The 27885-nt window shown below is 41.5% G+C and overlaps 4 protein-coding genes across 5 annotated transcripts in view; 3 read left to right on the forward strand and 1 right to left on the reverse strand.

Annotated features, from left to right (window-relative positions):
* Positions 1–3468: 3468 nt before the first annotated feature.
* MAGOH (mago homolog, exon junction complex subunit) lies at positions 3469–5450 on the forward strand. Its single transcript, XM_072867248.1, has 5 exons — positions 3469–3625; positions 3779–3837; positions 4078–4188; positions 4487–4569; positions 5181–5450. Exons 1-5 carry the CDS (start codon positions 3538–3540, stop codon positions 5278–5280), a joined length of 441 nt encoding a protein of 146 aa, XP_072723349.1. The 5' UTR covers positions 3469–3537; the 3' UTR covers positions 5281–5450.
* Positions 5451–6374: 924 nt separating this feature from the next.
* Positions 6375–13929, forward strand: CZIB (CXXC motif containing zinc binding protein). The gene is made up of 8 exons (XM_072867614.1): positions 6375–6677; positions 6764–6847; positions 7474–7530; positions 8299–8380; positions 8869–8900; positions 9348–9425; positions 12765–12830; positions 13668–13929. The coding sequence occupies exons 1-8, from the start codon at positions 6672–6674 to the stop codon at positions 13743–13745; spliced, it is 483 nt and encodes a 160-aa protein (XP_072723715.1). The 5' UTR covers positions 6375–6671; the 3' UTR covers positions 13746–13929.
* A 676-nt stretch (positions 13930–14605) lies between these two features.
* CPT2 (carnitine palmitoyltransferase 2) lies at positions 14606–23011 on the reverse strand. The gene is made up of 5 exons (XM_072867613.1): positions 22689–23011; positions 21661–21741; positions 21441–21547; positions 17890–19194; positions 14606–16943 (listed from the first exon to the last, which is right to left on the reverse strand). The coding sequence occupies exons 1-5, from the start codon at positions 22817–22819 to the stop codon at positions 16612–16614; spliced, it is 1956 nt and encodes a 651-aa protein (XP_072723714.1). The 5' UTR covers positions 22820–23011; the 3' UTR covers positions 14606–16611.
* Positions 23012–24348: 1337 nt separating this feature from the next.
* SLC1A7 (solute carrier family 1 member 7) overlaps positions 24349–27885 on the forward strand; it is a 56357-nt gene continuing 52820 nt past the window's right edge. For both annotated transcript variants that reach the window (XM_072868405.1, XM_072868406.1), the window contains exons 1-2: positions 24349–24557; positions 25625–25704. In XM_072868405.1, coding sequence (XP_072724506.1) covers positions 24417–24557; positions 25625–25704 — 221 coding nt within the window. In that variant the 5' untranslated portion in view covers positions 24349–24416. The remainder of the gene's footprint in view (positions 24558–25624; positions 25705–27885) is intronic.

The following is a 27885-nucleotide window of genomic DNA, read 5'->3' on the forward strand; positions in this document are numbered from 1 at the left end:
GGCATGACTTTGTCCCACTCATTTAGACAGGAATCACCCCAGAAAAACTTTCTCATCAGATGCCCAGGTCTGGCAAGGCTTCCTAGTGGTAGTTCCCATGAGTTTGCATCAGAGGGCTTTGCTAGCTGGTACTCTGTTAGTTTTAAAGAATTAGAACTGTATTAAGTGATCAGTTTCAAGACAATATTCCTAGAAAAGGACAATACTATTTAAACAAAGATTCACACCATACTTGGAGTGGCTTCTGACTGGATAGACAGAACAGCAATGAACTGCATCAACTTCCTGTAAGTGCTAGAAGTGGACTGACAGTAACAGAATAAGGCAATGTAACCACATTAGATCCTTTTTACATGGAAAAACTCAGGAAGAAGAAATGGAATAGAAAGACATTTAAGTGTTTGATCCTTAAATGCTGTGAGACACTGCAACTCCAATTTACTTTTAACAGGAAAAAAGGACTCCCAACATTTCCTGCCAAACACTGAGCCTCTTCTTATGCATACACTTAGGACTAACACGTAGAACAGGCTAAGGACTAACTTTTTTTAATTCACACAATTTGAGGTCTTTCTTACCGTAACTGCTCTAGTGGGAATATGGCACCCAAAGAGACTGAATGTTAGGAAGCTGTAAACCAGAGGAGTCTATGAGGCTTACAGAAAGTAATTTAGTGAGTGTAGTACGTGAATGTCTTTCACATGGGCCAGTCACTTAACCATGAAAAGCTAAACTGAAGTAAACTAGACATAAATCCAGGCAAGGTGCATATACTAACTTCCTCATGCAGGCCAGCTTTCCATTACAGTTCTGAATTTGCCTCCTAGCATCTCAGCTGTGAACAGAAAAAGACTCGTGTATGTTCTGAAGTCAAATATATCTTCCAGTCAAACCCGGCCAGACTTAATATTTCCGGTATTCCTAACCATAATGTAAATGCAAGAAGAAAAGTGATTTAACATTTATTTTAAAATTTACACTCTTAAACTTCTCTTCATAGAGTGAAACTTCAAAAAAACCTTTTACAGTTTCTTTAGTTAACATCTTTAACCTAATGTTATTTCAGTTCGCCAAACTTCTGTCTTGTTTCATTAACACCTTCTGAGGTGCTTCTGTGGCGTTTGCTTCAAAATGAACCATAATTCTGATTTTCTAATAGAAAAAACTCTAACTCCAAAAGATGTCCTCACTTTTGTAATGACATCTGGCAGAACTCTGAAGATGTCGTTCTGTTAACTTCTAACTACAGGTAAGGATTAAGTTTATTCTGAGTAAACACAGTACAACATATCATGTCACATGCCACACCATACAGAACAACCAAACTACAATACAAATGCAATGAGTACTGCCATATTAGACGTAACAAAAAGTGCTCTACTTCATCATTTAGACGAGTTTTACATATTTAGTTTTAAATCTTTATTCATAAATAGATTTCTCCAGACTACTCATCATTGTCCCTCAATATCCTCCAATTCCCTTGGGAAAAGAACGTAAGAAAAGCTGTGTAACCTAGGCAGAGGAGAAGGAGCTTGACCTACTACCACATAGTGAAGGACACTAGGAGTCCATTATCTGTTCAAGAGTGAGCCTTAAATATTTCACCTCCCTCTACCTATCTTTTTATTTTCTTCTCTCACTCTTGGTGAGTCTATAATAAATTATTCTTTATTTTGTGTGTGCCCAGTGAATAGTGTATTTAGGTCCAAGCAAATATTAATTTAAGTTAAACAAGACAAAGATGCAATTTCTTTGCTCCATTATTTTACTCCAATTAAGTCCTAAAATATATCCAAAATAACTATTTAACATTAATTTATGACTGCCTAGATTTAAACATTCATATTTTTTCCAGAAAATTACTGTATTGCCTCTCACTGCAATAATTTATGTTAAAAGAATTCAACCACCAATCCCAGCCTTTTTTTTTTGGTTTTTCACTGTACTAGTGAAAGCTAGAGCTCCTACATAGTCAGAAGAGGAAGCTAGATCACAAAACATACAGGGCTCCTGAAAAACAAACTACAGCCAAATCTGACCTATCAATGGGGGGTTTAGTCAGTTTATGTATGAATTATGTCCAGATGTGGACACCTAGGGCTTTCCTCCATGCATAATTAACTGATATCAAAAGGTTTATTTGATATTTACACAATACCATACCAAAGACTATGTTATTTCCACAGACAGATTAGATCTGGAAGCAGTTCAGCTATTTCTACTCAGTTCATAATAGCAAATATTGCCAGACTTAATCTTGCTGTAACTCTAAAGTAAGCAGAGTGAGCTTCATTAGCCCTGCACTAACTGCCTACACCTGGGATGTGACACAGCACCACCTAAATGAAATCAAGTTAATCAGTGTAAAATCCATTTTCAGTACTACCACAGTACAAAATGTCCTCCCTCATTCAGTGTCCTCAATAAAAAGTGACCTTTCTAGTAATCAGCACAAGAGATACCCTATTTCTAAATTTGTCTTTCAGAAGGGAATAGTTTACAAAAGGGCATGTCTCTGGCTATTTCCTTTCTCTTGGCAGTTCCCCGAAGAGCAAAAAGGTAGATATTGCCACCAGTCCGTTTACTCTCAAACTTCAGGCCACCATTGATGAGGCTTATTCAACAAACCAGTGCCAGTGAGAAGGAGGCACAGGGGTACACTGGCTGCGTGGGGGCCACACCCAGCCCAGGGACAGCTCGGCTGGGTTACTGCCTTCATCTGAGGGAAGCACAAACTGCTTCAAATTCTAACACTAAATGTTAATGTCTGGACTCATAATAAAATGCTAGCTGCACCTCGTTTTTCTTTTATTACTACTATGTCTAAATATTACAAGAAAGACTTTATTAGTAACAAGTGAATAATTCCGATTTTCCACCTAGAAAAAAACGGCAAGTTTTAGGGCAAAGCATGCAGCATGCCCTTCACTGACTGAATTGGGCAGTCCTGACTGACAAACCAATACGTGCGTGTGGACTTCAGCCCATTCGGTGTTTCAGTGACGGTACCCAAGCCATCGCCACCACAACTGCAGTGTGGGGAAAGTGGATGCGATAATCAAGCACCAGTCTGACTTTTTTCTGTCAAACACTGCAAATATTACCACAAGAAAACAGCCTTGTGTCAGCTACCAAGGCCCACGGGGAAGCCACCTGCCGAAGGCCCAAGCCTTTGCCCTGGGGAAGGCGGTCGTGAGGCGGCGCCCCTCACCTGTGCCGCTCCGTGTCTCTAGGGGACTCGGCGATGTCCGGGCCGCCCCAGCTGAGTCCTGGCCGACGCCCTGCCCTTCTCCCGCCGCGGGGGCCGCCTCCCGCTGCGGACAGAGAGGGCGGGAGCCCAGCCCCGCCCTGACGGGCCCGGCTGCAGCCACTGACGCCCGCCAGGGGGCGGCCGAACCGCCGCCGTTGCTGCTCCGGCTCGCGGCCGTCGGCGCTGCCGGCCAATCGGAGTGGGGAGCACTCTCTGCCCCGCCCGCCCGCCGTGACGCGCTTCGCCCGCGCCGCTGCCGTGCATGCCGGGGCGGCGGCGGGACCATGGCGAGCGACTTCTACCTCCGGTACTACGTGGGGCACAAGGGCAAGTTCGGCCACGAGTTCCTCGAGTTCGAGTTCCGGCCCGATGGTGAGGGGCGTGGCGGGACCGGGAGGGAGGGGGCGCGGCGGGACCCGTTCTCTCCGCTTCCGGGAGGATGCGGAGCCGGGCCGGGGCCGCCGCCGAGCGGGGCCGCCTAGCGCTGCCCCGGCGGCGGTTTAACGTCCGTCCTGTCTTCGCCAGGGAAGCTGCGCTACGCCAACAACAGCAACTACAAGAACGACGTCATGATCCGAAAGGAGGTAAGCGAGAGGCGGGGGGGGAGTCGGCGGGTTCCGCACGCTGCGGCGCCGGCCCGCTGCCGGGTGGAGGTGGAGGTGGAGGTGGGCGCCTGTGCTGGCCCGCGCCTGCCTGGAGCGGGTGCTGCGTCGGGAATCAGCAGAGCAAAGCGCTGGTGTGGCGGTGTGTGCAAGTAGGATAACCGCGGCAGCGCGCTGGGTCACGCTTGGGGTTGCTTTTTCATGTTGGAATGTTGTTTGTAGGCTTACGTGCATAAGAGCGTGATGGAGGAGCTGAAGAGAATAATCGACGACAGTGAAATCACGAAAGAAGATGATGCTCTCTGGCCTCCTCCTGACAGAGTTGGTCGACAGGTTGGTGGACAGTGTCTTTTCTAATTGCTGCTTTAATTTTTATGTGTTGGCTCGTTAGAAACATAGCTGAACTTTTTCTTCAAGTCAGTATTGCTTCTAGCCACGAGGGAAACATACTATTTTAAAACCTGAGCAGTGCCCAAATGGCAATTGAGTTGTGAGAGTTAATGATTTACAGACCTGCTGCATCAATAGCTTTGTAATAAAAATTGAAACGCCATCATCTCCGTACTTAAGTATTTCTGTAACTAAGACCATAAAGCAGTAGTTTGGGTTCCTATAATCTTTTATTTTTCAGGAGCTTGAAATAGTAATCGGTGATGAGCACATCTCCTTTACCACGTCAAAAATCGGTTCGCTCATTGATGTAAACCAATCCAAGTATGTACTCGGCTTTTTTATGTTGGTGTTGTTTTTGTGTAACAATCTGTCATAGAACTTGCTGATGACTAGGTATTTGTATTTTATATTGTTTCAAAGTACAAATCAGTTCCTGGGGGCAGAAGTGCTCTGTGCTCCAGCGTGACATACCAAATGCTTTTAGACTGTGGCATTACACGCTGTATTTTCAAACTCACCGAGCAGCTAACCTGACTGCAGGAACCCCTGTTAGGCGTGTTCAGAGTCTGAACCAAAGTGTCATTGGCCCATCCACACCAATGTCTCTGGGAGAACCAAGATTTCTGTATTTCACCTAAGCTGAAAAGACTGAGTATTGTGTTTTTTTAAATCCAAAGTAGTGTTACTACTTGCTTTCATTATAAAAATGCATATTTTGTTAAGACTTAAAACACGCAAACTTGGAGTACAGAATGTTTTACCAATCAATGTAGAATTTAAAAAGTCTGTTAATGTCTAAGATGACCTCTGAAAAGTCTCCCTGTAGGCTTTGTTGTTTTTTAATAGGTTAGTTCTATAGACTGCTCTCTTAGAACGTCAATCTAATCTAATCTAGCCTTTTTTTTTCCCCTTCCTTCTGTTGTGCACTGCAGGGATCCAGAAGGCTTGAGGGTGTTCTACTACCTGGTCCAGGACCTTAAATGCCTAGTCTTCAGTCTTATTGGACTACACTTCAAGATTAAGCCAATTTAAATCAAACAAACTGAAGTTTGTATTGCAGTATTGGGGCGGGCGGGGGGAGGGCAGCGGGAAGGAATGCTGTTTCAATTCCTTGCTGTTTCTGGCCTGGAGCTTTTATGTATGTTAGAATGTTTTTTTTACAAACTGTCAGTGACTGTCTTAATAAAATGGTGAGATCTGTATTTTTAATTTATAAGTTCTGGTGAGAAACTGACTTCCTAAGGACTTCCTGACTTCCTTCCTTCCTTTTATCATGGTAGGTTCAGGGTATGTTAACTTCACTTGTATCACACAAAGCTGTATTTCACTTTTCTATGCAGCAGTAGAAAATGGAATTAAGTCTGGTTCTGTGAAATGAAACTTTTGCCAGCTGTCAAGATAAACTTTTGTTACTGTCCTGAGTTGGATATTCTGTTGGCCAGCTCAAATACATGAAACAACTGAAGCCCTGACTCTGCACATGATAACTGGTTATAGCAAAAGTTATAACAACCTGCTGCTGTGATTAACCGTTTGCCTTCAGAGCAGAAGTAGACAACAGGCCACCTGGGAGCCATCCAGGATCCTCACTGATACTCCCATCCAGCTTTAGAAAAACTGAAATTAAAAGCAGTGTAGAATATATTTAGTTTAAGTTCTAGACTAGCAGATCTGTTGTGCAGAATTGATTAAGAGACTTAGAGGACCAAACATGTCTCAACTTTGAAGTGGTAATTTTTGTAAAGCACTGTGGGAGACCCCCACAGTGGGTCTGAGGTTCCCCACAGGCTCCGAGGGTGTTCCCTAGGGCAGCTCTGCCAAACTGCGCCCTTACTTTCTCTAGCACCTCTTTCTGTTTTTCCTAAATCAGTAGCCACTGCGATTAAAAAAAGATTGTGGTTAAATGACTTTTTTAAAGGTAAAAACATCTAACCCCTATCACCTGTGCCACCACCTCCCGCTTTCCCTCCTCTCGCCACACATGCCCTCTCCCTGGGCATCCTCCGCCTTTCCCGCCAGCACCCTCCCCACATGCCTGTCCCGCTCCCCCACCACCACCATTCCGCTTTCATCCCCTAAACCGGCCGCCCCGCTCCTCGGGGCCCTGCCGGCCGCGCCTCCCGCCCGGGGCCGCGACGGCGGGCGCCATCTTAGCCGAGGGCAGCTTCGGCCTCCCGTCGGCTTCACCCCGGCAGAGAGCACCGGGAGGCGGCGGCCAGCTTGGCTGAGGGCACCAACGCAACGCGGTGGAGGGTGGAGAAAAAAAAAACCCAAACTCCACAGGACTAAAAACACGCAGGAGCGGCTTGAAACCCGCAGCTGCTCCCGCGAGAGGCGGGACGGGGTTGAGGGGGGCCGTCAGGGGAGTTCCGATAGTGCGGCGCCTCCGCGGCCCCGTGTGCTGCCGCGCAGCCTGCGAGGCCATGGGGGTAGGTAGGAGCCGCGGCCGGGCCGAACTGAAGCGGGCCGAACTGAGCTGAGGTGACAGCCTCTCTCGCTGCCTCTTGCCTTGCAGAGGATCGGGCTGCAGCTGCGCGCCACGCTGGAGAACATCACCCACCTGCGGGCCGAGGGGGAGGACTTCCGCTGGTACCTCAAGGTGCGGTGGGCGGGGGCGGCCTCGGGGTCTTCGGGAGCAGGGGAAGGCCGTTCTCGGCGTTAAGAGCCCGTTGGGCTGTCCAGCGGGGCACCTGGCGATGGAGGCCTGTGGTGTTCAATGTCACATCACTCAGCTTAAAAAGCGATGTGTTTTTTTCCACACAGTGCAAGCAGGCTGCTATGGGAGCAACCAATGTGATGGTATAAGTATATAGACATGTATGTGTTAGTACATACGTGACATTACACATTAGTTTGCAGTAATGAAAAGTCTTAAGTTCAAGTGTTGGTCAGTGCCTCCATTGGTGAGGTAATCCAATATCCATTGGCAGGTAGCCCAGCCAAGTGGCGAGATGCGCTATTCCCATCTTTTATTTTGCGACGGTGCTTTGTAACACATTTTCCATCCAACGCACAAAGGACAGACCCTCTGCAGCGGGCATACCTGCCAGGTGAAGTCAGCTAATGGGCCTGCCAGGATAGACAGCACCTCATACCTGCCTCTGGCTCCTCTCAGCTGTGAAACAGTGGGGTTTGTGACTCTGGGGGGCTCACATCAGCTCCTTCAGCTTTTTAATCCCTGATTATTGACAGCTTTAAATTCTCTGATTTATGTTTATTTTTCAGCTGAAATGTGGGAACTGTGGTGAAGTTTCTGAAAAATGGCAATATCTGCGACTGATGGTATGTTTCCCTGTTGTAATCTGCATCAGAACAAAATGAGAAAACAAACCCGCCTCTTACATGCAAGGGATATTAGCGTCAGGGATATGATGACTTGCACTTTGGATGAGATAGTATTTTTAATAGCTATATGCATTCAGGAAATGCCATCATATTCCATATTAAAAAAATATTTGGAAACTGTTAATTGAAATATGCCGTTGGAATGGTGACTGTTGGTTACAAAGTATTTACATTTGCTTTGAAAAGCTGCCTTTCTGTAAAAATACCATTTGAAAACAAATTTTGAGGTGATATGCGAGTAAGGTTGTGCCTGTAGCATATTTCTCTGATGCTGATGGAATCTTTTTGGAGAAGTTTAGGTAATTCAAGGTGAGTTAAGCATGCTAAATTAGCATTTGGAAACTGAAAAAGCAGGATAAAATTTGTCAGGGATAAGAGAAGGTTCTGTTCTTAGGAATAATCATCCCTCTTTGCTGCATACTACTGAATGGTAAAAATATATTTTGAGGAATTAATGGAACATGCCTATATGGACAAGACATAACTATCCATTATTCACTATTTTAAGTCTAGAAAAGAATTATTCTTTGATAATCACAGCTTTCTGAATTACAGATCTCTCTAGTTTAAAAAAAGCCTTCTCATTGCAGTATTTTTAAGAAGTTAAAGACCATTGTTGTAAAAACTACTTTACCTTTGCAGAGGTTTCCAGTGGCTCAGCTAGAGTGCAGTTAAAAATGATGTCTCTGTTGTCATGGGTTTTAGGACAGTGCTCCCCTGAAAGGAGGCAGAGGAAGCGCCACTATGGTGCAGAAATGCAAGCTGTGCTCCAGGGAGAACTCCATTGGTATGTGCTTAGAAATTTAAGAGGCAGCATCCATTTTACACTTTTTCTCCTAAGTTTATTTTTTGTCCCAATTTTTGCTTGGCACTGTTTGTAAAGAGCATTCACCAGGGATTTTTTTTCCTTGTACACTGGTCCTTGAGTTCACAACAGGTACATTCTTGTCATCATGCTCATGAAGGAGACAGCAAGGCCTCCTGGTGAGTTCAGGTTTCTGCATGAACGAAACTCGTATCTGTAATGTCATTTTACAAAAGCATGCAATTTTTTTTTGCATTGGTAGGGTAACAAAATGGTGTAATGTAAACTTCTCAGGAGAAGTGAGAAAAATTGAATTCTACCTTTTGAGGGCCAACTGCAAGAACCACTTGGGTATTTTGTTTCTTTTACTTGGTATAAGGAAATTTATTCGAAAGAAGAAGCTGGTGCTTGGTTTGTGCTAAATAAAACTGAAGACTCACTTTTACACTTCTCATTATTTTCTTTTTTAGATATTTTAAGTCAGACAATCAAACCTTATAACGTAAGTTTGTTTTCTCTTTTATATAATAAGTGAAAGATAAATAAGCATTAATAATATTTGGAGGTTTTGCTTTATCACCACATTCCTCTTTCAAGAACACAAAAAGCTGGTATTCTCCTCTGACAGAAAATTGTCTCTTGTAGGCTCCTGCACAGTCTCAAGTGTAGAATAATCTGTGATACGTTTCGTAAGCAAAACAGAAAATTGTACCACTCAAATTAGAGGCGATTATATAATGCCCATATTAATTTCCTTTTGAAGGCTTCCTTGTGGTAGATTAAGAAATTCTAGCTAATTACCACCTATTAAATGAGCCCTAGGATTTTGCTGTCACTTGGGACATCAGAGTTGATAGTACTGCCTTTAAAGCAATTCATTCCTAGACTAATGCTTGTCACTGTCTTTCCCTATTAGATGAAAACTAATGGTATTCTGACTCAATTATAGGCTGAAGACAGCGAGAAATTCAAAACGATAGTGGAGTTTGAATGCCGAGGTCTGGAACCGGTTGACTTTCAGCCACAGGTGAGTTATTATTCGCGATTTGCTTCTCAGTTTTTAAGAACACTTCTTATAGACTCTAGAGTGATAAAATACACACTATTTGAAATGGTACTGCTCTTCCTGGAACGTCCTAGACCGCCCCAGTTTTCCATCCTCTCCACAGTTCTTTTACTTCATTTGACTCCAAAAAAAAACCCCTGCAAGCAGCTAACAACTCTGGTATTCTTTGGGCCAGTAAAATCTAAAATTAAACATGTCTTGGAGTTGTATTCAAATTGCCTTACAGGTGACTCAGCACTGCTCATTTTAATTCATTTGAATGGCCTTCATTGCTCAGGTTATTGGAAAAGAGAGTCTTTCCCAAAGGGGAATTGCAAGAGTGCATAATTAGAGTGCCACATTCAGGAGAGCGCCACTTTGCTTCTTGGTACGTTATGGAGAGTAGATGAAGTTCAGGTTATGAAGAGTTTTCAGTATATGGCCTCTAAAAAAAAAATCAAATTTTTTTTGAGATTTGACATCACCAAAGCCATAGGAAATGAATATTGGCATTTTTCCATTTGAAACTTGATCAGACAAAGACTGAAGATCAACGGCAGTTAAAGACTCTTGCAAAGCACACCTCAAGGTTCAGAGTTAAAGGACTTCTTCAGGGCCAAGCCAGTCTTCAGTGATTCATTTGCTTGTGCATGGTCATGCCATATGCAAGCTAACTCCCTACTATATTTAACCTGTTATTCCAGTTGGATTAGGTGTAAATAGATTGACAAATACAAACCTGTCTTATCCTTCCCTCTGACTGTGACGCTATGCTAAGAAACAGACTAAAAAAGCTGATCCTACAAAGAATTCGGTATAAATAAAATCACCACTGTAGTGTGCTGCCAGAGGTCCTCTTTTATTTATTTATTTATATATTTAAGTGAAGCCTATCTTTTTGAGGAACAGAGTGGTTATTGGTTTATTCCTGTTTGAAAGCTTTGCAACCAGACCTAAGAACTTGCACTTCAAGAAAAATCCATGAGAAGACTGCACAATGTAGGAGATGTTTATAGCTCTGCATCCTAGCTGTCAATTTTATTTTTATCTGCAGAACAAAGACTTCACAGCTATAATAAAGCTTTTAATTTAATATTCTCAAAGTTTGGTCTGTGCAGTCTATTGGAGAGTACACTTGAATCCCTGAGCAGATATTTCAGTGAATTTTCTGATGCCTAAATGAGTAAGTATATAGGCTCCTGCAGTCCCAAACAATTCTATAAACTGCTTTACATTTGACATGATCCAAACCAGCCTGGCTTCTCCACAACCTGAGATCTGGCTTTTGATTAGCACCAAGCATAGCACATGGCCATAGCATTATTCTATTTTCTTTGTATTTTTTGATAGACATAATACAACCATACCTGAAGTCAATTTAGAGTGGCTTAATGCTTGCATGTCTTATTTAAATTACAGTAGTTTTCTCAAAAAAATCATTTGAGTCTGATAAAGGAGAAAGTATCCTTTGATTCTCTGATATAAACCCTCTTTTCCTACCTAGTAGCAGCAACAAATTCAAACTAGGTACATGTGTGTTCTAATAATGAGCAAGGACAATTTTTTCCCCCCAGTTACTTACCTTTCTTGTTTAATGTGCTTAAGTAGATACATCTACTGCAAATCTGATATATATTTGGTTTTACTTGAGGATAGTTCAGCTCCTTTCCTGCCCTTGTCCCTCAAGTGAATGCTTCAACTAAAAAATGGAGGTTTCTTTATAAAATTTCTCTTAAACCTTCTTAAGCTCTTTGCTTTGTGGCACAACCAATAGTTTCACTGGTAACAAAAGTGTGACAATTCACTGTGTTGTAAAGTCAATAGGCATTTTTGCTTCATTGGTGCGTGTGTTTATGCTTTAGCTCTTGGTCCTTCACTAGTCAGCAGAGAGCAGACAAGTCACTGAATGTCCCAGCTCCCTTCGGCAGAGATTAAACGAGTCTCTGCTCTGATGCCAAAGATGTAAGAATGCAGGTCCCGCTGAGTGTCTGGTACAGAAGCTTGTAATTACAGTCACATGGCTTCTTTTTCCTTGGAGGGCTGGTGAATATCTCCAGGTGGCAAAAGCAGGACTTCTCTTATTTTTCTAGTGTTTGATATATACTGCAGCTCTGCATTTTTGTCCCATGATGCTGATCTTCCTCTCCACCCCCAGCAGTTCCCTTGAGATGGGCTTCTGACAATTATATAAAGGCCATATTCACACTGTGCCTTGCAGATAGCTCTCCCATTGTTACGTCTGGGTAAATAACCACTCCGTGGTTTATTTAACTCCCAAGTGCTTAACCTTCCATTCAAATCCCAAAATATTTTAAAATCATGTGGCTTACTTCACACATTCTTACACAGTTAAATTTCTAACTGGCACTAGTGGGGATTTCTTTCAAAAAGGCAAGTGTAGATCCCTTGCAGAAAACCAGGAAGAAGCTACCTTTGCTTTTTAGCCATTTCTTAATAAAATTCTGTAGTTAGAAATGGCAATGTAAAAAACCTTCCTGTATGCTACAGAGGTGGCCAAGATTTTTAAGTTTACTTTTAAAACTAATAAAACTTAATTTACAGCTTGATAACTGTGAACCTGAAAACGAGAGCTGTTCCTGTAGAAGATAAAAAAGAACACCTTGTTCTTGTGCTATACCCCACTGATATGCTGTTTCCTTCCTAGTGCTATCCTTTCCTTCACCTCTTTAAAAACAACAGTAACAACAGTGAAGAACTCTCCCCTTTGAAATGATTGTTTGGGTATACTGATCTGTTCATTTAGCCAGCTGATCCTCCTTTCACATAAAGCTTGCTAGTCACTTCTGTACCTAAATCCAGTACAGGCTGCTCCTTCTCTAGAGTGTCTTGGATTCTGATGATATTTAAGCCAAAACTATTAACTCTCTTCCACATTTTCTTTCTACTGTTTTCTTGCAGTGTAAGGTTATTATGAAGCTATTTTAGACCTAATGCCTGTATGGATTCTCAACACAAATTACGTTATTATTAGTTGGATGCTGCTACAAAAACTTAGAAACTCAGGTTTAACCTTATCTAGAATATTTGGAAATACCATTTTGGCAGGAAAAATAGAGGAGCAGTGTTCCTTCATTTTACTCTGTGGTTGCTTAGATTGAATTTTCCCAATTCACAAACAGGTTCACAACTTTATACTGACCCTTAACCAGGAAAGAGCTTGACCATTCTTTCTACCTAATTTAAAAGAAATACAGTAAAGATTTGTGCTGAGTTACTTTCTTTAAACACATTTCAATGATCATATTTATTATTTTCTGGGTACAACTTATTCTTGAAAACTTACTGCAAATGTGTTTGCAGGCAGGGTTTGCCGCTGAAGGTGCAGAATCTGGCACACCTTTCAATGACATAAACTTGTTAGAAAAGGTATGTTGTCTTAGTTTCATTAGTAAATCTAATTATCTAGCTTGCTTTCCCTAAGTCACTAGTCCAAAATATGTACCCTGCACATGCAAGACACCAGTTTTGCTCTTTCATGTAGGCACAGGAAGGTCATAGCTGGAGAGAGAAACTAAAATCAACTATGAACAACCAGCATTACTAACAACAGCATCATTTTAGAAGTACGCATTTGATAGCTTAGCAGCTGACAAACGTAGAAATGCAACTTCTTTTAAGTCACTCGGGAATTCCAGAGAGCAAACACCTGGAATACTAAATGGCTTGGGTTATTGAGAGTGGTGAACTGATTTTTCTAGGAAGATGCCTACACTTTTTCCTGTGCGCAGAGATATTAAAAAGTAATATAAAGACACTGTCCTTCAAAGCTCAGGATAATGACTCCAGCATTGCAAATCTTCCTTGGCTGTCAGCAAGAATCTCAAGGTCAAATCTGTTCCCTGGTATCCTACTGGGCAGGGATCTGCTTGTCTGCTTACCCACCTGACTAAGGCATTGTAAATGACAGATAATCCTTTCATCTGCCGTGGTTGCTGTCTTGTCCACTACAGGCTGTGGACTACATATGAAAAAAAAAAAATCATTGTTCAAACACTGAGACTGAAGCCCATTTAATTTCAGGTCAGTGCTCTTGCTTCTCTCAGATATCAGAACTTAGCTTAGTGACTGCACAGTGCTTTCCGCAGAAATCTAAGACCCAAACTTTGAGGAAGGCTTAGTTTCAGTTTGAATTCCAGTCTGTGTTTTAGACACTATTGCATTCTATCTTCTGTGACTAATACTGTGAAATCTTATTTCCTATAGGATTGGAATGACTATGATGAAAAAACAAAGGAATCTGTTGGAATCTATGAAGTTACCCATAAATTTGTAAAATGCTAAAGTTCATACCCCTAATTAATTACTGACATGCTTATTGATGAAGGAGCTGTAACCATCAGAGATGCAGTTTGCTCAGAGTTACTGTTCACATGGCGGTACTTCAGAAATGGAAACCTAAGTTGTACTTACTGTCCCCAGGACGTCCTAATAAAATATTTTCCACAGAGCACTTTTGAGATGGCCTCAGTACAAACTGAAAATAGTATCTACACTTGCCTGAACTGTGCCATTTTCTTAATGTTGTCTTTTTTGGGAATATATATGGTTGTGATGGACTGTAGCTTAACTACTGTATCAACAGTAACTACTTAGACAACTGTTCTGGTTTTGGCTGGGACAGAGTTAATTTTCTTCCTAGTAGCTGGTACAGTGCTATGGTTTGGATTTAGTATGAGAATAATGTTGATAATACACTGATGTTTTAGTTGTTGCTAAGTTGCTAAAGCATGACAACAACTTACTGCCTTAAAGTTTTTAATAGCCTGTCACCAAGGAGAACCCACATTTGATTCTCTAACATAAGCAAGTAAGGTCTTTTCACTCACCATTCCTATCATCAGGAAATGGCTATGAGTAAAGGGACTGTGTTAACCATTCAAGCGAAAAGGTACATCTTTAATAGCTTTCTGCCAGTTCAAGTAAAGACACTGAGGTGAGTTTACTGAGAACACTTAATAAGCTTGACTGCTATTGACACTTACACATAGCTGTTCTATCTTCTGAAAATCTGAGTATGTCATTAAGTAAACCTCACTCGTTTCTAGTTAAAGACAGACTTTCTACTTCTTGGCAAGTGTGCTCACAATCTTGCCAGCTGTTCTCATGTTTTTTTAAAAACAAACAAACAAACACCCAACCAAAAACACAACCCCCAAAACCTTCTTTAGTGAATTTCATTCAAAGGCTTTTGGTCTGATTATTGTTTCCTGACACATTATTTCCTTCATCCCCCTATATGATCACCTTTGTTTCTTTGTTTAAATGAGCAAGAACAATCATGGTATGTTTTAAAGAAAAGGATTATTTTAAAACTTACAAGTGAAAAATAGAACAGCACATTGCAGGCTGCAGAGGAAACAGCCCTGACTAGGAAAAGTTTATAAGCCGTTGGGCTTACATATTTAAAGCATGCCTCTCCCTTTCCTAGCACTTGTAGTTCAAACTTCAAGATACGGTATTGCTTACACTTACTGTGATAAAGAAAAAAAGACACTGGGAGAACCTGGAAGCTAAGGTATCCAAAGGAAGAGTAAAGGCAAGCAGGTTTCCGAGCCTCTGAACTTCATCTATCACATCCAACCAACATGCTCAGACTTTATGTTCTGCTAATACATTTGGTTGTCAAGGTCGCAGTAGGCTCTGCTGAAAGACATGAGCTGCATTAGTTTTACACAGAGCGGCAGAAGCAAGCAGTTCAGCTCCAGAGAAAGACTCATCTTCCCAGAAAAAAAACAGAGTGGAAGACATCAGAGTTTAGAAGGCAGAGGAGTTCAAATTATACATACCATAACAAATTTTGTGCAAAAAGGGGTATCTCATGCAAAGGGCATCTGTGTTGTAATCCCAGCAACTTTGAGCACCTTTGGCTTCTGGACTGACAAACACCTCTTCCCCTTTTGCTACCACCCACTTTGTAGCTGGCAGAGTCCCAGTTGTAAACAGCACACAAGGAACTGTCTGCATCAGTTTCATCTTGCATTCACAGCATCGCTAAGTTTTATTGATGTCTATGCTCAAGCTCTCCTGCAATCCCTTCAGAGAGTTCTGGTAAGTCTTAGTCTTTAGAACTTCTGCAACAAGCCCCAACGCATTAAAGACGCAGCTCTAGGCACTAAAACTCTGGCATTTACTACAACAAATGACATCAAAAGTTCTAGCTGATAGAACAAGGAGGAAACAGGAAAACATTCTGTTGAGATTACTTTTCCACAGTAAGAGGACGTTTGGAAAGAGAGAACTCCAAAAGATAAAGTTCAGTGATTTTTCTTTTTTAAGGCACAAGAGCACAGGTTGACGTAGCAAAACAAAAGCAGATTATTGGACAGACTTCATGTATGGAAGGGGAGAGCCAACATTGCAGCACGCTTTCAGTAGTATTCTTTTCAACCTTTATAAGAAACATGAGCTATTGGTAAAGAGAATACCCACAGTGTATAATTTTGATATGGCAATAAAAGAACTTTGTGGTTATTAATAGATAGCTTTATTACAATACAGTCTTTTCCAGTCACTTTAACAACACAGTTGGTGATTGCAGGTTATTTAAAGCCTCCCACTTCATTTTTTGTTTCTCAGAAAGCTGTTACAGTGGAAAGGCTTCAAGCAGTTGAGGCACAATCAGTTCCAATATCGATTCAAGTTTAAAGAGAAAAGTAAGTGTGACAAGTTAGTAAGCAAGCTTACTGCAAGAGTCCAAATGTAACCACTCTTTCCTACTTAATATTATTGCATACTTTTTTTTTTTAATCAAACAGTTTAAGAGTGGTATCACAGTGCTGTTGTCTGCCTGAACACTCTGAACACTCGGAACACAGATGTTCCAAGTTCATAAACTTGGTAACAATGCTTTTTATTTTAAATAATGTGTTTTAAGAACACGTGGATCTGTTGGAACAGATGGATCTGTTACTTAATTTTGACATTGTGAATGTTTGTATTTCCTGAAACACGCATTCAAGGTCTGTACTTGATTTCTTTAAAATAAATACAAATTTCATAGTGAATCTAACAGTATACAAGTTCAATGAAGAAAAATGAAGCCAATTAAGCTGGGCAGCTTCAGTCACGTTGAACGCTGATTAGTATGCCAATTAGACATAGTCTGCATTTTGTACTGCAAGTGTAAAGTGTTCCAACATTTTTACGTCTAACTACTGATTTTCTTGCCTTTTAAAACATTAAAGATATCTTCTAGTGACTTGTATATACACTGAAGGAATTCTTTACCATTCCTAGTTGGGTAAGAGGAAACATTACAACCTACCCAATCATCATGTACCTGATATCCTACTCCAAAGCCATCAGACACCACTGGACCAAACCCTCCTAATTGCACAGCTGGGCTAACCAATGTGCTTGTAGAAATGATGTTGTGATTAAGCCGAGCATAGGCTTGGTCTTGATAGAAATCAGGCAGTGCAATACCTTTGGATAGGGCTAAATAGCGCAAGCCAAAGAGATGTCGGTCAAATCCCTGACCTGTTAAAATAAAATAACAAGTATTAGAGAGGTGACTAATTTTTCTGAGAAGTAAACTCAATAATTTTGACATCACATTGGTTTTCAGCCATAAAAGAGGAGGTCTATAGAACTGGGGTTTATTTTCATGTTAGCCAGAATAATTTTTCAGAACCCAGACATTCTGCACTTTCAATGCACACATCCTAGGGAATGAGGGCTTGCTGTTTTACTGCTAGCCTCAACCAGGAATCATGGCAGTAAACAAAAGTGCAATGTTAACAGACAATTTTAATAATACATCGCATTCTTTGATTAACTATTTATCTGAACATAGCCAGGTTGTTTTCAAACAGAGAAAGGCTTTCCTAAAATTTATGAATCTGAAGAGGAAGAGGATCTTGCATCAACAAAAGGAAGCAAATTTTAGACTCTATGGGGTAATGTTCAACAGTCAATTTTACTGAAACGATGCAACAAGTTATGCTTCTGGGAAGGACAATTCAAAAGAAAGCATTTAGAAAAATACCAGGAGTAGCACAGCCAAATAATCAGTTTGATCTGGAAGTTGTTAAAGCCTTTATCCCCTGCAGGGATAAGACAGTAACTCCTCCGACATAAAGCCAAAGTTCTTGGTTGCCTTGGGGAGTACAACATGTACTAAGTATTTATCAAATCTTCAAATAGCCCATCTGCTATAAGGATAAAAAATAAGTATAAAAACCACATTAACATGTGTTCTCAACACGTTAACAGTGATGTGGGAAGCACCGAGGCACTCTCCTCCATCAAGAAATGAGTCTTAGAGAACGCATTTTAAACTGCAGCCTTCTGCTACCGTTTTTGTCAAGTTTACATTAACATTAGACCTCCATCAAAATTAAATTATTTAGTTGTGAAGTAAATGTTTACAGCAACCTTAATAGACATTTTAGTGCAAAAGCAAGAGTGTTTGATATATACTTACCCATAGCAGCTTCTTTTGTCAAACGGCCATGGTATTTTGAGCACTCCACTATCAACTTCTGAAGCTCTTCTGTGCTATGTTTGGACAGTTCCCTGACAAAAGCTTCCGAACACTTCTTTGTATGGATAGAGGCAGGACGTATCGTTTCTGTACGACCATGTTTGAAAGCTGCAGTACTACAAGACTCATATGTAGCAACAGTCTGATTGTATTGTCGAAGGAAAGCCATCTGGAAGGCAAGCTGAGCCACAGCATCTGGACTTACCTTCTTCTGCTTTAGGAGGTCCTTGCCCCCTTCATGGAACTGAATCATATTAACAGATAGTGCTTCTACGCTGGCATCAAATTTCTGCTTGGCTTTGGTAATTCCTGCTTTTAAGGCATCATTCAGCTTGAAGTCAAGTTTCTGTACCACTCTAGAAGAGTCTACTGAAGCGGGCTGGGACTGGGGGCTGATGGCTGGTGCCTTGGTGCTATCTTTAAAAACCTCATTCTGGAACCTGAGCACAGCCACACCATCTCCCCAGGAATGTTCAAAATTAATTCCTGCAGTGCCATCCTTAGTTATGATAAGATTAAAGGATTTGTCATACCAGCGGTTAGCACCATCTCCGTGCAACATAGTGTGGGACAAGTGCACAAAGTCTTTAATGGGAAAATCATCTAAACTTAAACAAAACACAGCAGAGTCTACTTTTTGAAGAGCTTCTTCATTGCCATTATCCAGTAGATTCTTTCTCAGCAATGCCCATGTATCTCGGTTTTCACTGGAGAGGTAGCCAAGAGGGAAGGCCGGGGCTGGACTGTTGTCGCTAAGGATGTATTTCAAGTGTGCTTGTATTTCTGAAGGTTTCAGCATATTTCCATCTCTATCAATAACATCAAATACATAAAAATTCCCATTTCTCAGTACCAGTAAATGTTTTGCCTTTTCATCTGTATAAAGCTCATCTCTGTTGAGTTTAGGCAGCCGTGTAGAATTGAAAAGCCTGAAGTACTGAGACATATCTAGGGGGTATGCATTGACCATGTAGGCACCAAACCAAGAAAGTGAAGAAGGCACAAATCGGATAATTTTTTTAAAGATCTGAGTGTCACTTTTTTCCGGATTGAGGTGAAAAACCTCTGGTTCAAGATAACCAGCCCTGAAGGTCTTCATAAAACGTATAGCAGAAACAGTCATGTTCGTAGCTCGTATGAGCTGATCGTTATATTCAGATTTCGGATCAGGATTAAAAGACATAAATGCATTAAAATTCAAAACAACAGGTTCACGTGCTTTTAGGTACATGTCAAACCAGGGACCTGAAAATGGAGAGTTGAAAAATACGTCAGAAGATAAAAGCAGCTTACTGAGTCAGACCAGAGGTTCATGTAGTCAATATCCTGCCTCCAACAGTGATCATGAATAAACGCCTCTTGAAGTGCATACAAACAAGACAAACATACCCAGTAATTTCCCCAAGGATGCTCCCAACCTCCAATTATGAAGAAAGGTACTGTTGCCTAATTGTAAAAACACTATATTTGGAGCAATCCATACAAGAGTGTCAATGTCATCAGCAACGAGGGCCAATTTCCATGTTTTGTACATGGTCAGTGCTAAACTATAACTCCCGCGACATACAATGCAGCTCCCCAGCACTATATTTTGGTGCACACCTCATATTTGGAGTGGAGCATGCCTTTACCTACTCTTAAGCTATTAATTTCTGCAACTCTCTGTCACTGAGGGCATGCTTCTCTTTAGAACCACCTTTATTTCTGATCCAGTGTTTCCCTCACTCCTGGCAGCATTGCTCCATCTTACATTTGCTGTCTTACATCTCCGCCTCCTTCCTCTTTCTATCCACTAAAATGATCAGCACAGGACAAAACTCTTGATACCAATGCATTACCATCGGTCTCTGAAGCTGGGAAAAAGATGAGGTTAGAGGGGACCGTACGGTTATTCTTCCAGGCCCAGAACTGACTTCGGAAAGCAGAATTACATTTGATACCCACAGGTCTTTTAGACAGTCTGTCAGCATATCAAGAAGCATGAATGTGACCCAAAGGTTTTGTGCTTGCCAAAACCAAGGGAATCAATCATAGCTCTAAAAAGCAGTCACGCCTTTACGCCTGCCTATGAGTAAACGAAAATCCCGGGGGCATAGGCAGAGAAGGGATTTTTTAAGTAGTTTTTCTTTCATCATCATTAACAACTTCACGCTCAGCAAGCTCTGGTATTGCACACTGACTGGATGCAGACAATGGAAGCGAGTGCACACCAACTTCCTCTCAAGGCAGCTGATGTATTAAAAATTACTATTCCGAGCCTGGATCAGCCCCAAGTAGAACCTTCTAGCTGGGCTGTAAGAAGGGCAACAGGTAACTCAAGGACTTAAGTTACAATTTTAATTCCAGGTCCTCACAGATGAGTAACTAGCATTCATCTACCGTTTTAAAACCACATCCATCGTCATCACATAGCCTTTTAACCTTGGACTTGTAAGTCCAGGGTGGAGGCAACTGTACGTACTTTCAGAAACCAATTTCAAGTGGAACAGGTCTTTCATGAGGCCTAAAAAAGAATACTAAACAAAAAGGAATACAAACACCCCACAGTTCACGGATACAAAGCAGCATGCTGGTTAGTGTTGACAAACACCATAAAGCCACCAGTTAAAACCCCAGATTTGTTCAAAGTGAATGGAAAGTAAAAGACAACAAACCAAACAGCAGCTTTTGTGAAATAATCTGGTATTCTCTACAGAATTTGTGGTAGCTAACACCCTTACAGGTAGTCTCAACAGATAGCAAGGATAGAATTGCATTCGCTGGGCAACATGCAAACTTCTACTTCCAAAGGTATTTTCCACCTCTGTTGCTATCCAATACTTTCATAAGCAGACACTTGTATTTGGAAGTCAGTGGAAGCAATAATAAGGAAGAATAATCAAAAAACCTATATGCATACTCTCCCTCTCTTAATTTGTTTTTCTTTATTCTTACCTTCCTCTTTCTGTCACTCCTTTTCTTTTGCTCTTTAAAATAATATGGTTTTGTAGTTTTGGGGGGTTTTAAGCCCAGAGCACTGACCAATTTTGCCTCCCAAAGCTTAGTCATATTCTCTGACCCCTCCTCAGAGTTCAGTTTTCTTGCAAAATAACTTGGAATTATTTGAAAATGATTGCTTTTGTTTCCTTAAGGGAGTTACCAGTTAAGCTCCTCTACTAACCTAAACATAAATAGACAAAAATGAAAAAAGAAAAAAGATAAACCCTGTAAACTCAAATTTAAATACGGTAACTCATGAGAAAATACCATTTCTCCAATATCCATCTGTCCGGAATTCTGGTATATACAAGATAGATGATGGGCATTCTTCTCTCCACCAGAGGCTCAGAATTTGCTCAAATACAGTCACAGGTAGTATTCACAGCATGTTATTCCAAGTTTATGGAGTACAGAACTTAAGCTTGAGCCTGTTTCATTTGTAGCATTATGAGCTGTCTGTTATCAAGCATGACGACCTACAGACTCCTTCTATATCCAGTAGGCCAACATACCTGTGATGTAACTAGTATGCTTGTTCTGATTGTCTTGAGCAACCAGTTGCTCGTGCAGCTCTCTTCCAATTCCTTTTTCAAAGTGATGAGCAAGTTCTTCAGTTTTCCTACAGCAATCAAGAACAGTCAAAATGCTGTTACAAGTCATATTTTTTATATGCAACACTTGGCTTTGAAGCAGCACATGATACTGCAATACGCATATCTTGTTTGTCCATACCTGAATTGGTCATCATTTAAAAGTGGTTTCTGGGCATTCAAATATCTCCTAATTGTATCTTCTAGTTTGGGAACCGGCAGTCTGAAGGAAGGGGAACAGAGAGACATGTGCTTTATGAGCAATGGTACTAATGAAGCCTGAGTTTCTTACACAGCAGTCTTTCTTTGCCTCCTCTCTTCCCTATCCTTCCTTATACCCCATATTATCCAAAGGGCTCAAAAGTTTCTTGTGGAAGAGAAGAAAGGGAATAGATGGACATATGTCATCACAGCATAAGGTTCTTGGAAAACAAGGTAGAAAACCAACTGGACAAATCTTGTTACAAAGGTATTGCAGTGAGGGGTCTTAATACCTTACAGGGAATACAATGACGTGAACCATTGCAAGGAGAAGCAGCTGTATAGAAAGAAGGTTTAGTGCAGTACCCACACCTGGCATCAGGACTTCCCCTCACTGCTGGGTGCTGAGCGTCTACTCTTTCTTGCAAATTTCCTAATCAGTATCTTTGTCATCTTCCTCTCAGCCTAAACATGAAAATGCTCTTCTTACTATAAAATAATCCTACTACACTCACGGAGGTTACTTTGCAACCTGAAGGGATGTTTCAGCAGTAGGCCTATAGTCATATTTATGCTTTAAAAAATAAAATCATTCCTCTCCACTGTGATGTAGGAAGAGCACATACAACAAGAAGAGAGTAACACACCCCGAGCGTGGCTATACAGAAACGGGAGGGAGGGCATTTTCTCTCCTCTCTCCTCACCGCGGACACCTCAGGGCCGCCGGCCCCACACGGCCACCTGCCGCCGCCACCGACCTCTGCCCGCGTCCCCCCGGAGCCCGGCCCGCCGGGTGCCCTCAGCGACCGCGCCGGCGCTGGCAGCGCCGCTCGCTCCCCGGAGGACGCTCACTCCAGGCCTTGCCCCGGCCCCCGCCCGGCGGCGCCTCAGGAAGCCGAGGGACGGGCGGTCCCGGAGGGCAGGGGACCCGGCGGGCGCACCAGGGAGCGGAGCAGCGGCCCGTCGTACCTGGGCAGGCTCTTCTGGTAGTGCATGGTGGGCACGATGCTGCGGTGCAGGTACTCGGCAGCGCCCGCGCTGCTGTAGCCCCGCCGCCAGCGCGCCGCCGCCGCCCGCCGCAGCAGCTGCCGCGCCGCCATGATGCCCGCGTCAGAGGCCGTGAGGCGCCGCCCGCGCCGCTCCCTTCGCGCTTGTTCCCCGAAAGCCGCCCGGGGAAGAGGCGGGCAGGGGGCTCGGGCAAATGGTGGCCAGGCCCCGCGGCACGGAGAGGTTCCCCCGAGCCTTCTCCTGCCCGGGCGGGCCCCGGGCGGCGCCGGCTCCTCTGACCTGCGCGGCCGTCCCGGGTGAAAAGTCCCAGCTGCAAAAGTGAGGGTTGCAGCTAGCGTGGTGGTCGACGTGATTTCATTAAGCATTTTTTTATTATTATTTCCTTTGGAAAGTGTACTCGATGCATGCTATCGAGGTAGCAAAGTTAGCTGGTATTTGAAAATGTCTGGAGTGGGACAGTGCAACATTAGTTCAGTCCTCTTCTACATATGCATTAATAACATTTTCTGTGATCCTCTTGTTTTGACAGCATTCTTGTTCAGCATATAGACTCCACATATTTTTTCTCTCTTTTTTTTTTTTTATGGTGTGTATCCATATGTCTTAAAGCATTCAGGTCCTGCCTCCAAAGAGAACAGTTCAATCTCTCATGAGCTTTTTTACTCATAATGTAGGTGAGCATACATAAACATACCAATACTGTATTACACTATAAAATGTAATATTGTAAGCACACAATTTTGTTTTACTGTATGGAATATTTTCCATTGAAACACTGAATAATCTTAGAATAAACCAGAAACTACAGAAATGTTTGGGTAAGAAAGCATGGTATGGTGAACAGTTATGGTGGTGTATTTTTATCGGATATTCACTAGCATAAAAATCAGTGTTGGGATTGAATGCAGACACGGCAAAGGAAAGGAAAGCAATCCCTGTGGCTTAGTCTGATAATCCTCTGAAAGTAAATTGGCCCTACTCTAATCAACATAGTAGTTGGAGAAAAAGTGAAATCATTTCACTTCCAAGATAATAAATGCCAAATGCCAGAAGGTGTCCTTGCGTGTTTCAGTATACAGCTATTTTCTGTTCGATGCACGTCTCTTATGCTACTCAGTCAGCCTTTTTTCACCATGAAAACAAAAAACCCAAGCCTGCTTTAATTAATGAAGTTCAGTTTCACCTAGCTTGCCCTGTTGTGATAGTCCAGTTCAAAATATTACCTGCTCTGCCCTTTAGAAAAACTGCAGCAACGTTACTTTTACCCATTTGAATGTGTGACTCGCACTGTTCCCTTTTGAGGTATGGATATCCAGACCCCAAACGGGGGAGACCGAGGAGTGCACCCAAACACCGTCTTTCTCCTAGGAGTGTCACTTTGTTTTGAACCAGTCTTGTTTTAGAAATACTACTGCATTCTGTTCTAATTTTCCAGAGCCCCCTAATCTTCTTCCAGGCTCTTAATGATGTAGTCGATAATAGGATTGTTGGTATTAATTTGGAACAATAATGCCAGCTGCTTGCTTGGTGGCTATTGGCAGAGGGGTGACCTTGTAGGTCAGCTAAGCAGAACTGGAAGTGCTTTGATCTGATCTATACAGAGCTAGATCTGTCCACCCGAACAAGAGGAGCAAGTGAATTCTCTCTCCATGGGATGCTGATTCTTCTCCAAAGAGCACGGAGGGCAGCATGGCAGTGGCTTTTGATGCAATCCTCGCTCGGATCAAGGATGTTTGTAAAAGAAATGGTTTGCTCATTCTCTCGGTGTTGTCGGTCACCATTGGCTGTCTTCTTGGATTCTTCCTGAGGACGAGACGGCTCTCCCAGCAGGTATGTGTGGCATGGCAGTGTATCACTATGGAGAAAATATCATACTTACATAACAAAAGACATAGCAACTTGCGGAACGTAAGGATGGAGTTTGGAAGATAAAAAGCACGTATGTGTGTTTGTTAAATTTGTTTCATTTCATTTGTTTGTTAATCTACACTGGGTCTTTCCACACATTCTCAAACAATACGTTTGCAAAGGGTTCTGGTCTTTAAGACACCTAGTAAATCTAGCATAAGCATATTATAATGTTGCAAGTATGGATAATAATAGTGGGTGTTTAAGCTAGATGAAATGTAGCATCTAATACAGACCTGTTAAAAACTGGTAGTGCAATATATTCATTGGACTTTATATTACTTTGGAACATGTACGTCTAAAGAAAACACTGGGAATATTTTTCATCATCAGATGCACAGAGGTACAGATGTTTATAGTACACCAATGGTATTTTGTATTAATAAATTTGAGATTTCCCATCATTAACAGACCATGTTATTAAAGTCACTTGGGGATTTCTCCTCCAGCATACTTCAACTAAGCTCTTCACAGGCACTCATTTCTTTCCGCTGTATTAGACAGAATAGAGAGGGCAACATGTATTGCTGAATGCATTGTTTGAGCACAAAATATGAATCTCAGTTAAAAAATACAGCATTTAGTAAATGTGACTAAACTAAAACAATTCTTTGTTCTGCTACTGCTAACTGCAGTCTGAAGATCTTTCATGTCCAAGCAGTAGCTTCATACACATCTAGCAAAACACACAAAATGCAGAATGAAGAGATTATTCAGGGCAACCTATTAACAGTAGTGCCCAAGAGACAGCAGATTTCATTTTTTTCTTCCTTTGTAAAGGAACGAACAATGTAGTGTGGTTTTGTTGAATTACAACACAATACACAATCTAATTAATGTTAAAATGATCTTTTAAAGCCTACTATCTTTGCCACCTTATATACCAAAGCTGCAGATTTTACCAATGTTATCAGATCCACAGCTCTAGCAGGACTCAAGACAGATAGTCTTTATCTCAAAACAATAAGCATCTCTCCATGTATTTCTAGGAAATTAGTTATTTCCAGTTTCCTGGTGAGTTACTGATGAGGATGCTGAAAATGTTGATTCTCCCACTGGTTGTCTCAAGGTAAGTGAGGACAATGATTGTTCCAATAACTTTTGAAGTTTCTTACATGAGCCATGTCATCACCACTATTTTGGGTTTAACTGAATTAATGTCAAAGTGCCAGGACCCTTACTGAGTTCTGTACATTCATATTTATAGAGGAGCTATGAACATATTTTTTAATCAATAGGAACATTTATGCAATACCTCATACAGGTATTATTTTCTTAAAAACTCATGCTTTTTTTTTAATTTATGTTTTCTTCTTTCCTTGTAATGGGAGGACTTTTTCCCTCAAGCTAACTAGAAGTGAAATACATGGAATAACACACCTTATCAAAAAGCCTACCTTAAATCTAAACAATTGAAATAATACACCATACAAATAAGATGAAAAAGCACAGTTAATTTATAGTCTTATGCAGTATTTTGCGGAATGTGCTGTAGTATGATGAATATTGAAAAAAACCCAATGTGTCCCCAGTGAACTAATAATATATGCCTGGCTTCAGCTGGAAGTGAAAGTGATTTCTTAGTACATTAAAGGCAGAACCTTTAGTGGTGCCACTTATTGGTGGCAGGATTAATGATCTAGATCCTGGCACTGAGGGATGGTGCATGGTAGCTGCCTTTGCAGTGGGCGGGCATAATTTAGGATAGCTTTTTCTGTCCTCTAAATTTGTCTTGTCTTCCAACTGACTACAATCACAAATACCAGTTGGATGGCCAAAAGCTCTCAGCCTAACACTGAGAGAAGAGCTAAGGAGAGATGGAGAGTAACAAAGCTAACTTTACCTAACCAGATCTGAGAAAAAAAATCTTGCACTCTTTGGTGCCTTTCCTTGAAGCCTCAGCTTCTAGAACTGAATACATATGCCAAAACCTCACCTTCCATTTTAAGAAAAAGATAAGTTTCTAGGCTTCAGATCGCTGAGAGTTGCTTAAAATAAACACAACTCAGCACTAATTTTATTTTTAAATCATCTACCTTTACATCTACCTTCTCATGGTTTTTCACAGAGTGAAGCTGATTCATGGTGCTTGTGTGCCTAGAACTGGCCATAGTATGACCATAGATTCATACCTGGTTCTGTCCCATGCAGCTAGAGAACATCAAGACAAAATATGTTAGGTTGTTTTTGAGAAGTGAAAGGAGAGTTTTCCAAGGACAATAAGAATCTCACATGACAAAGTGACATAGTAAGGACAGAAAAGGGTTGGAGCAGAGTCAGATGCCCTTCCCTAAAATATGTAGTTCTTTAAATCCCCTAGTTTTTAGAGATGCCAGGAGGAGAAGCAGCACAGTGGGGAAGAGCTGCTCTGACACAGCCTGTGATAGCTCTAGGTTACCTACAGATGTGTCAGGAGTGAATCTCTGAGCTGCACAGTTAGAACTGATGGACTCCATCCTCTGAGAAAAAAAGAGAAGAAACTTTACAGATCTTCAAGGGATTAGCTCTCATTGTAAAACAGCATGAGTCTATTTCCCTGTACAACAAACTAACCATCACTTGCTATTGCATACTGAAATTTCAGGTTTTTGCAACCAAAAATACTCCAGATATACTTACATTCTTGTACAGTCCTTTTTTTTTTTTTTTTCACAAGCACAGTATTTCCCACACATATATTTCATAAAATGAGTAAACCAGTGCTCTGTGTTTTTACCAGTCTGCATACACATTTAAACTAAATTTCTTTGTGGATTGGGAATAGTCTCAGCCTGTCCTGTGGGAGCAATGACATTTAAATTATCTTCTAAATTACTCTGTATTATTGTTTACAACAGCCAGGGGTACAGCACCAAGCTCTAATTTTACTCTCCTAGTCGAAGTTAATGCAAGTTTTTTCTTGAACTAACAAGTAAAAAAAATACTTGTAAAGACAAGGGAAGGTGAGAAAGGAGGGTTAAAAGTGGCACTCAGTGCAAAATACACTGTCTCCAAGTCCAGAGTTTATCTTAAAGGGTTGTGGCAGAAGTAAAAGGTGGCAAGTGTGTGGCTCAGAAGACTGATAATAGACTAGAAAATCTTGCACTTATAGGTCACTAGCAGAAATCCAGCCTTAAACAGAAGTGGCTGAAAATTTGTACTATCCCTCTTTTGACCTGATAGAGAGTTAAAACAGGAACTTTGCAGATTGTATCCATTAGGAAGGAGAAACTGATGATATGTCAGGTGTCTCTGATTGAACTGTGTTTAT

The sequence above is a fragment of the Ciconia boyciana genome, chromosome 7, assembly GCF_034638445.1.
Source record: "Ciconia boyciana chromosome 7, ASM3463844v1, whole genome shotgun sequence".
NCBI lineage: Eukaryota > Metazoa > Chordata > Aves > Ciconiiformes > Ciconiidae > Ciconia > Ciconia boyciana.

Coding starts and splice junctions, on each gene's coding strand:
- MAGOH (XM_072867248.1), top strand. CDS start 3,538: ATGGCGAGCGACTTCTACCTCCGGTACTACGTGGGGCACAAGGGCAAG. Junction 4,189..4,486: donor CTGACAGAGTTGGTCGACAG/GTTGGTGGACAG, acceptor TTTATTTTTCAG/GAGCTTGAAATAGTAATCGG. Junction 4,570..5,180: donor ATTGATGTAAACCAATCCAA/GTATGTACTCGG, acceptor TGTGCACTGCAG/GGATCCAGAAGGCTTGAGGG.
- CPT2 (XM_072867613.1), bottom strand. CDS start 22,819: ATGGCGGCGCGGCAGCTGCTGCGGCGGGCGGCGGCGGCGCGCTGGCGG. Junction 21,742..22,688: donor TACCAGAAGAGCCTGCCCAG/GTACGACGGGCC, acceptor CCCTTCCTTCAG/ACTGCCGGTTCCCAAACTAG. Junction 16,944..17,889: donor GACAAAAGAAGCTGCTATGG/GTAAGTATATAT, acceptor TTATTTTAACAG/GTCAGGGATTTGACCGACAT.
- CZIB (XM_072867614.1), top strand. Junction 6,848..7,473: donor ACTTCCGCTGGTACCTCAAG/GTGCGGTGGGCG, acceptor TTTATTTTTCAG/CTGAAATGTGGGAACTGTGG. Junction 9,426..12,764: donor CGGTTGACTTTCAGCCACAG/GTGAGTTATTAT, acceptor ATGTGTTTGCAG/GCAGGGTTTGCCGCTGAAGG.